Source organism: Zingiber officinale, chromosome 1A (assembly GCF_018446385.1).
Source record: "Zingiber officinale cultivar Zhangliang chromosome 1A, Zo_v1.1, whole genome shotgun sequence".
Taxonomy (NCBI): Eukaryota; Viridiplantae; Streptophyta; class Magnoliopsida; order Zingiberales; family Zingiberaceae; genus Zingiber; species Zingiber officinale.
The window spans coordinates 49358322-49368985 of NC_055987.1; the positions used below are offsets into that span (position 1 = coordinate 49358322).

General features: G+C 38.1%; 1 protein-coding gene across 1 annotated transcript; it reads right to left on the bottom strand.

Annotated features, from left to right (window-relative positions):
- Positions 1 to 3139: 3139 nt before the first annotated feature.
- On the bottom strand, positions 3140 to 9264 carry LOC122024659 (succinate--CoA ligase [ADP-forming] subunit alpha, mitochondrial-like). Its single transcript, XM_042583329.1, has 7 exons — positions 8975 to 9264; positions 8511 to 8720; positions 6826 to 6996; positions 6627 to 6750; positions 5813 to 5874; positions 5066 to 5147; positions 3140 to 3647 (listed from the first exon to the last, which is right to left on the bottom strand). Exons 1-7 carry the CDS (start codon positions 9209 to 9211, stop codon positions 3508 to 3510), a joined length of 1026 nt encoding a protein of 341 aa, XP_042439263.1. The 5' UTR covers positions 9212 to 9264; the 3' UTR covers positions 3140 to 3507.
- Between the last annotated feature and the right edge of the window lie 1400 nt (positions 9265 to 10664).

Below are 10664 nucleotides of genomic sequence, written 5' to 3' on the forward strand. Positions count from 1 at the left end.
GGCTGGCGCGAAGACATCTCGACCACAAGTCGGGTTTCCGATGCTCAGGGGTACTCGTATAAAAGAGCTGATACGCCGAGCCGCTCTATCCGCTCGGCTGAGTTATGAACAACTACGGCTGCATGCCCGTTCAAGTATATGACCGAGCGGCTTTCTCTCTTGGCCCAGTACGTTTTTCACTCCCGAACGCCAAGGAGGTTGAGCGCCTACCGACCTAGTAACGGACAAGAGACATAAAAGAGGACAAAATGGACAGCTGGCGATATCCTTCTCGAGAGATGCGCCACCGACGGACAACATGGTCGGCGGCCGGACCGGACAGAAGATCATACGGTGGAAGTTTCCATTGTCATGTCAGAGATATGCTCGGACGGTTGCGGTATAGCGTCAGGCACACTTTTCTGACACGTCCATTCCGAGGTATGCTTTGGGAAGCGTACACGACTCGAAGAGTATGCACATGCCTCCCCGGGATCCTATATAAGGACCCCTAGAGTTCGACAGAGGCATGTAATATTCTTCACTGTAGCTACAGTCTCGTTACTCTGCTTCTGCTTCATCTCACCGTTGCCTGACTTGAGCGTCGGAGGGTCGTCGGCGGGAACCCCTTCCTGGCTCGGCTTCGTTGCAGGTTCGCTGAAGGCCCACGTCATCTTGGAGGTCATCCGAAGGCAACAGAGAGTGTCACGTCCCCAGCGTCCGTCGACTCGACTCTCGGACATGATATATATATATATATATATATATATATATATATATATATATATCTTAGACCTTCACCTGTGGATCGTCCGAACTTGACTCAGGGTGCTTGGAATTGATCCAGGCACCCGTGCATGACATGGTCAAGGAGCCTATAATGAATCCAGGCGCCTGATTCATTCAGTATTTTTTTTTATTATTTTAGGGTATATTGTATATATTTAGGGTTCAAGATTTTAAAATTTAGGAATTGAGTTATAATAGATTTAAGTCGATAAGATTTTTCCTCGAGAATTCAAGCTTCCTTCTTGGGTTATATAGTGTTCAAAATTAAAAATTTTAAATACTCATGGGATATATTATATGTATTTAGGGTTTAAGATTTTAAGATTTAGAGATTGGTTTATAATAGGTTTAAACTAATAAAATGTTTTTCTTAGGGTTCAGGCTTCCCTCTTGGATTATATTGTTCAAGATAAAAAAAAATTAGTACTCACAGGGTATAATATATATATATATATATATATATATAATTTAAAGAATTTTTATTTTTTAAAATTTTAAATCAATATAAATAAATAAAAATAAAATGAATCGAGATGCCAAGATTTAATCATGCGCCTCAAAAAAAATTTAAAAAAAAATCAAAGCACCTAAATTAATTCCAGACGTCTCGAATAAATTATCGCAAATCGTTTCACAACGAACTGTTAGTAAAATATCTTTAATATATAGAGAGAGAGAAATGTTAGCCTACAGACTTTTACCTACGGAATCGTACGGACCACCCGCCATGTCATTTTTTTTTTATAAAATCTTTTTCTCTTCTCTGTTTTTCCTTCGTTCTCGCCGAACTAAAGCAGCTCACCGCGCCTCCTCACGCACCCGCTACCCGCCGACCATCTGCCCACCGCCGGCGGCTTCCGACCGCCTGGACCCACCCACACTATAGCCCAAGGGGTGAACCCGTCGGGGATCGCGGCATGGATTCTGGCTGTTGTCGCCTGCCCGCCGCCGAGCTGCCCACCGCCGGCGGCCTCGGCCGCCTGGACCCACTTACACTATAGCCCAGGGGTGAACCTGTCGGAGATCGCGGCATGGATTCCGGCTATTGCCGCCTGCCCACTGTCGAGTTGAGAGGAAGTCTCGGCGGCGAGGGGATCTAGTCGCATCAGAATCCGGCCACGATCGCGCCTGATTCTGGTCGCGATTGTGCCGGAATCCGATTGCGATCGCACTGGATTCCGATCGCAATCGTGTCCGGAATCTGGCTGGATCGCGGCCGGATTCCGGACGCATCACGACCGAACACGATCGCGCCGAATTTCGACGAGATCGCAACCAAATTTCGGCGCGATCGTGGTCGGAATCCGGCGCGACTAGATCCCCTCGCCGCTGAGACTTCCTCTCAGCTCGGCGGTGGGCAGGCGACAGCGGCCAGGCGGTGGCGCAATGAAGAGAAGTATTTAAAGTAAATAAAAAAAAGGACAGGTAACATATATATATATATATATATATATATATATATATATATATATATATATATATATATATATATATATATATATATATATATATATATATATATATATATATATTTATCTGTGCGCGCCGCGCAGGATAACAACTGTTTTTTATTTTTTTTAAATTTATTAATTAAAAAATAATTAAATAAAAAAGAAAAAATAAAATATTTTTTTTAAAAGTTTATTTATAGGGTTCAGGCTTTGGTTATAGTGTTAAAGTTTTTTTTTTTTAGATTTTACCTATAGGGTTTAGGCTTTCCAATTAGATTATAGTGTTTGGTTTTAAAAAAAAATTAAAATAAAATTAATTTAAGTATTTATTGAGTATTGTAATATGTTGAGAGGATATATTAAGATATTAAAAATTTATATAAGGAAATGTTAAATTTTTTTATTGATTTTTTAAATTTAAAATATTAAAAAAAATCAAAAAAAAAATGAGCGATCTCCTGCGCGCAAGCATAAGAACACTCTCTCTATCTATATATATATATATATATATATATATATATATATATATATATATATATATATATATATATATATATATATATATATATAATATTTTAAACTGGGCGGTAGGCACAATCAGTAAAAATGATAATTTATTTTTCATTTTTTTTTAAGTTTCTGATTATGCCAATACGTGTTACGGTTAAGATTTAGGTTGTACTCTTGAGAGTGTATATATATATATATATATATAAATATATATATATATATATATATATATATATATATATATATATCATGAAATTCATATGAAATATCTATTTTACTTCATAAAACCGCTGAAACCAAAGAAATAACCATTCTTATTGATTTGTATCTATTTCATTCTCTAATAATTATAGAAAACTGGTATGCGATTGCAACTGTATTCCATTCGATGAATACACACATCAAAAGGATAAAGATAAAATGATAACTTTTACAAACCATGCTAAAATTAAATTAGCAAAGTGACATGCCCTGTTTATGATGTAACAGGATTTATACAAGTCAGTGAATGCGGATGCTACAAAACTTCAATTTAGATTTGAAGCAATTCATAAAATAATTTGTCATCCTTGATCCCCACTAGACCAAAGCACTACCTGAAAGGAAGATATTGCGTTAGGGTGCAACCTAGTTCAAGTGTTCTCTTTTCTTTATTAAAAAGCTCTATGGGAAGCTAAAGTATAGACGCTCAAGTAAAAATCTTCAATTTCCAAAACTCTTAAAGAACAAGTTCCCGCTTCAACTGCCCATGTAGTCAGCAGAATGATCGATTCACATTTTATTTGACGAGCCCACGCTGCTTGAAAACCTCGAGCATAGCTACACCAATCTTGGCTGGGGACTCCACCACTGTTACACCAGCTTCTCTAAGCGTTTTGATTTTATCCTGTGCCGTTCCCTTCCCACCTGACACAATTGCTGCAAAAACACCAATAGAAAAGTGTTTCATCTATAGCAGGCGACAACACAAAAATTATGCAGAAACAGATCTATGTTACATGTAAAGAATACTTAGTCAGTTCCAATCCAGGACAAGAAAAAAATGCTACAAGTGCAACAGTGAAGGTGAATGACTGAGTATAACTACAAAGTGGTAGGAAGGGTAAACGATATCAGTAGGTTAGAGGTGTTACATTAACGCATAGCCTTGTCAAGAAGTTTCCATTAAAATATTTGGCAAAACAGAAAGAACGCTGACAACGACCCCTAACATATGCCATTTTCCAGAGAATATCTCTTAAGGTTGTGTCAAGCTATATAATCCTAGTTGTTTGGTGTTACCTTTGTCAATCTTTCCTAGCATTCAGAAAAATCTAGCATACAACATCTAAAAAATCAGAATGTATTTGATAACTTTATAATTGCCTAAAGTATTTAATAATTAATTCATTCAAAACAGATGAGGATCAAACAAGCTCATCAGTAAAGTTGGAGACAACTGCACTCCACCAAATTGGAGAAAGTGGTGCCACACAGGGAGTTTGGCAAAGCTACAGGGTCCAATAGAGCAGCACTGAGAAAGCTCAAAGGGCAAGGGCAAGTTGGAGAAAGTGATGCCATGCTGAGAGAGCTGCATGCTTAACCAATCAGGCAGAGCAGCAGCAAAGGTGGAAGAGAACAATGGAATATGGGATAATTGGTCATTCTACTCTATTTCCACCCACCACTCATCCCTAGCAAACAAAAAAGAAAGAAGATCTCTCAACAAAACATGGTTAAAGACATCAGTTTCCCTTCCATCTCTCCCTCCCCAGCAAGTAAACAGACACAAAGTTAAGACCAATATGCACCTTGTTCTCTACTTTTGAGATGATGAAACATCTTGTCCTAAATCTTCATCAAAGCACCAGAACTCAGCAACTATTTCAACTGACAGAATCTAACCACTGAAACTAAAATTTGCTTTGTCACTACCAAACAAGTGGTGTGTGTTATCTGAAGTTAACCAATGCATGTTAGATAGTAAAGAATTTTGTCCAATATCATCACCCTTCAGATCTCAAACTGCATTTATCCCCGGCAAATGCACATCCACATGAAATCATCTTGTTTGTATGCTTATCTAGAGTACATTTATGAGTTTATTATCTAATAGAATATTATAATCAGACGCCTCTGTTTCAAACAATACCAAACACATCCTTTTCTCACAGTGTTCCTGCATATAAGGCATAATGTGTCCTGAATTTGCACAATATACTAAATTGTAGGCCATTAAATCAAGTTTTCCATCAGCAGTGACGGGTTAAGTGGCCATCTACCTAGATTCAACAAGAGTAACCTTGTGAACAAGGCAGACACATAAATAGCTAGAAGTTATAGTATAATTGACACACCTCCAGCATGACCCATTCGACGACCTGGTGGTGCAGTAAGTCCAGCTATGAAAGCAACAATTGGCTTCTCAGTTCCACTTTCCTGTTAAATTAAGAAATTGGTGGAAGATCAAATTATGAATATTTCAAGCTGAATGGTATAGGGTGAAATGAACAAGAAAACCCGAATGATATCTCTCATTCAAATATTAAGTACAACAGAATTGATTATGATTTTAAGGAAAGAAACAGATAAACTAACTTCCCTAGAATTGACTAAAGAGCATTGCACCAAGACTACCAGATCCAGACACATGCTATTGTTACAACAAAAATATATTACAAAAGATGAGCACTAATTAAACATGCCTGCTATTCCTGCGTCATTCATCAAATATATGCTGCATGTTTCATTAGAATGTCTCCCTATACATCTCACTTGATATCAGGAGAATCATGTCCTGCATTCATTTTATCAAGTCCAAGTGTAGGAATTGCAATTATCAAGTCCTAGTGTATATCCATGCAAAAAACGGTTACAAACCAAACTAACATAAGTTATCAAATGAATACAGCATTTTGGTACAAAGGCGACTTTACTGTGGCAATAGTACAAGTCCAGAATAAGAAAAACGATCAAATAATATAGTTATTTCCATATGTCATAATGAAAAATAAGGTAAAATTGTATATCCTATTCAATGAACAAAAGTAGATGTACATTTAAGACTGTAGAGTGTGAAACTAGTCTAGTAGATTTTCACTTACACGAATCAAAGCAGCAGCATCCTCCTCTGCGGTTCCTCCAATCTCTCCTATCAGAATAATACCTGAAATACAAATTTGCACAAACCTCATTGCAAGACATCTCTGCTCATATGAATCTGAGTGTGAATAATACATTGATTTGGAAAAACAAGCTCCATTGGCAACAAGGGCAGATAAACTCCCCGTCCTAAAATCCCCAAATAGCAAGCATAATGAAAAAAAACATACAAATCAAGGATTCACATTGTCAAGCACAAGCACACTCCTTTTAGAGTCCCTGTTGATAACCTTACACACCGTTACTCTAAACATTATCTCTTGCAAAAATAAAATAAAAATTTATTATAGATAATTTTGTCAACTTTGATGTTGCTCATCAAGAATAACTTAATAGGTCAATAATTTTAGGACTTTACTGCTTTTCTTTTCATTTTTCATGCAACAGTGTTTTTCATGTTTGTCTTAAAGGTTACAATGTTAGCACTATGTTCCTGTTGTTTCAATGCTCCTAAAAGTCCAATTTGCAATGCCATTTATTTTTTATTAGAAACTATGACATTCTTCTAGCATCTCAGTGACATTGATATTTGAAAGTATATATTAGCCATTCAAGAATAAATCTCCTCCATTACTGAAAAATATAAGATACAAATACTTTTTAAAAGCCTTTAATGTGCTAAAATATTTTATTAGTAGAAAGATTTCCAGATCCTGCACCAAAATGGTAGTAAGCCTAGCATGAGTAACCATTTTAAGATAGCATGTCACAGGCTCACAGCTTGCTTAGATGAAACATCATGCCTAAGAAGCTTACCTTCAGTCTGAGGGTCTTCCAGGAATTTTGTGATGCAATCAACAAAGTTTGTCCCGTTGAAGGGGTCACCGCCAATACCTACACATGTGGACTGTCCAAGACCAACAGCAGTAGTTTGGAAGACCTGAAAGCAAAGGTACAAGTATTGATTCAATGGGATGAAATGATGTGGAGGGAATGAAACAAGATAAAGCCGTACCGCTTCATAGGTCAAGGTACCAGATCGAGATACAATCCCTATTCTCCCTGGCTTGTGAATATATCCAGGCATTATTCCAATTTTACATTCTCCAGGTTTGATAATGCCAGGACAATTTGGTCCAATCAACCGAGTTTTTGATTGCTTGTTTAATGCACTTTTGACTCGTACCTGATATCCATATGTCATGCAATGAATCTCTTAGAAGAAAGAAAAGTAAACATGAAGGTAATTTAGATGAAACTAAAATGAATGAGTCTCTTATAGGTAGTTTTGATTGAAGGAAGTTTAATGTAGAAGATGGAGTTTGAATTAGGTACTCTTAGTTGGACAAACAAATCAATTTCATATGAACTAGGAGCAGCTCAGGTTAATTGGGAGCATTTCATCTAGTTCAGGTGAAGTGGAAGAATTTCAACCAGTTTAAAAGAACTGGGAGAAATTCAGATGAAGTGATTGAGTGACATTATTCCTTCGTTAAGTAGTCAAAGTGAAAAGGAGTGGGTCATGATTCCTAATAAAGGGAAGAGAGGTGGAGATGATCAAGGTCAAGGGAAGAGATAGATAATTCCTAGTAAATGGAAGAGGAGAATATTCCTAATAAAGGGAAGAAGTGGACAATTCCTGATACATAAAGAAGAGATAAAAAAAATTCCTACTAAGGGAACAGGTGGATAATTGTTGCTAAAAGGGAAAGAGGCAGACCATATCTAACAAATAAACAGGTTCATTTCTGATAAAGAGAAGAGGTGGATAATTTCAAATAAAAGGAAAAGGTAGTTACTTCTAGACAAGGAAAGAGATGGATAACTCCTAGTAAAGGGAAAGGATGAATAATTCCCAATAAAAATAAGAGATGGGTTATTCCTAATAAAAGAAGAGGACGTTAATTTTTTATAAAGGGAAGAGATAGATAATTTCTGATAAAAAGATGAGAAAAATAATTCCTAGAAGAAGGAAGAGGTGGATAATTTGTGACAAAGGGCAAAATTGATGAGTTCCTAGCAAATAGAAGAGATGGATAATTCCTAATAAAGAGAAGAGGTGAATAATTTCTAATGAAGGAAAGAGGTGATAAAAGAAAGAGATGGTTAATTTCAGGAAAAGGAAAGAGAATAGATAATTCTTACAAGAAGGGAAGAGATAGAAAAATATGAATAAAGGGAAGAGGCTGTTAATTCAAGTTTCCAGATTAATTTTAAGTGTTCACTCACCAAATGTGAATCGTAGTGGAGTATGCTTGAAAAAATTACGACCAAACTGACAAGAGGCAATTGATTGTCACCTTGGGATTTGCCCAAGAAGTCTCTCAAGCAAGGTTGACTTTGTAGTAGATAGTCCTCGACAATATTGTATGTGGACTCTTTTATAGGTCTCCAAGTAAACACTTGGACCAATGGCACCACCACATGGTGGTATCCCTGGCCCTTTGAAGTTGGCCTTTAACCAGACATTTGTAGACTCTCACTAGCTACTAGTCTTTCCCATGAATTAATCTACAAATTCCATTAACTATCTAATTAGAATATGTTACATCACCCCAATGGATTCTTAACGAGTGGGTAATATACCCACATCTCAAGTGAAGGAACAAAAAATAAGAATATTCACGTGATAGATTAACTCGAGAAAAAGTAAATACAGAGCCAACAATTTGAGGAAGCGACAGAGCCAACTTGTTTTACCATGTCATGCTGAGGGATTCCTTCGGTAATGCAGACAACAAGATCCAATTCGGCCTCCATTGCCTCTAAAATTGCAGCAGCAGCAAAAGGTGGGGGAACATAGATAGCTGATGCATTAGCTTTAGTCTCAGCCTTGGCTTCCGCTACTGTGTTGAAAACAGGAAGGCCCAAGTGTTCTGTTCCTCCTTTCTTGGGTGTTACCCCGCCAACCTATCAAAAACAAACATCAACCAAAAGGGTGTTTTCTAGTATGATATTGAGGTATGCAAGAAGCAATGCAAACAGAAAGATCAACAACAACGCTGGACAGTTCCAAATTCAGAAAATAAGGGGAGACAAATCTGATCTCCCAAAACGGAACGAGACATGGATCAAGGAACGAGCTGTAATAAGCCAAGTCAGCACGAAAAGGAAAGGACCAGAAGGAATAAAAGAAGGTCCATAGAGATCGGCAGGGTGCTAACCATCTTGGTTCCATACTCGATGGCCTGCTCGGTGTGGAAGGTGCCATTTTTGCCGGTGATCCCTTGGCATATGACGCGGGTGTTCTTGTCGACGAAGACGGCAGGAGGAGGCGGGGTAGCAGAGAAATGGCGAGGGGACGAACAGAGAGCGGCGGAGGAGGCGGCGCCGGAGCGATTGGACTGTGAATATAATTTGGAGGCGAGGGTTCCGACGATCCTTGACGCCTGACGAGACATCCTCCGCTTTCCTGTCCCTTCCTTTCTCCTTCTATTCCAAGAAAAAACAAGCAATAAATGAAATGGAATTATGGAAATAGATAAAATTCCAACTTTTTCATTTCATCCCTCGGTTTTCATAAATTGTACGTCATCCCTAATCCCTAATCCCTAATCCCTAATCCCTAATCTAAGGATAAACCTGAACCCTACTATCTCCGATGAAAGTACGCGCGATGATTAATTCAAAATTTCAGCATCTTTTAGTTCTACTCCTCATTTAGAAATCGAATTAGGGATACTTGAATACATAATTTGTAAAATCATGATCCGGATCATAGAATCATACGATCCTATAATCCGAAAACTTAAAATCGTTCCAGGATCGTGCATAATCGAGTTTTACAGTAGGATCACAGCAGAATTGGTAGGATCGGAACAGAATCGGTAGGATCGTAACAGAATCGGAGCAGGATCGATGAAAATTTTGAGAGGTCGTAACTTTTGATTCGGATTGAACTACGGAACATATAATATATCAAATCAAAGCTCATTTAAAGATATTTAATAAATTTCAAAGTTTATCTTTAATCATCCTATTTCAAAACTAAAAAATATATCATTTAAATCATTTTCAGATGCCCAAGAGATTTAATCTTTTTTATTATTTTTTTTCCTTGTTGTTAGGATTTTAATTAATTAAATATATATTTAATTATTTTTTAGTTAGTTTTTTATCAATAATATTATATCATTTCTTTTTCCAAAAATGATATTTTTTTGGATGTATATTATCTAGTATTGTGTGATATCCACCAATTTTTAGAAGATTATTTCCGATGTTCATATTTGAATCAAAAGGATTCAATAATGAAATGAAATGAATGTAGAGTACGGAGAACGAACCTTGGCCCAAGGGGCATCCTCGGGTGGATCGGTGAGCTAGTCGGAACGTTGCTCGAGTTGTCGTGACCCGGAAGAGCAAATGATCCCGAGCAGGATGAAGAGCTGGATCTGATGGCATCTAGTTGAGTGTGACCAGGATCCGGAAGATGACATGTAGGTCGGAACCTAACAGCCATGCGCAGGCCAGGATATGACATCGGCACTCAGGCCGAAATATGACTTCGACACGCAGGCCGAGATAGGACACTAACACACAGATCGGGATAGGACATCGGCGCGCAGGCCGAAATAGGATCTCGGCACGCAAGCCCGAACACGACACACAACAGACAAGCCCGAATAAGACAACGACGCGAAGATCGAAATGTAGCCTCGACCTGAAGGCCGGAACACAGAGGAAGCATAATATGGTCAGATCGGCAACAATGGCCATAGTAGCCGGATGAGTGCCAAGGGATAGTAGACCCCGAATCCCTGTCGGGGGGATGGCTGTAATGGCTGTGAGGGGAAAGGGGAGGTGGTCCTTGGCCACCAGGAGACCAAGGAAGAAGTACGTAAAACTGGACGC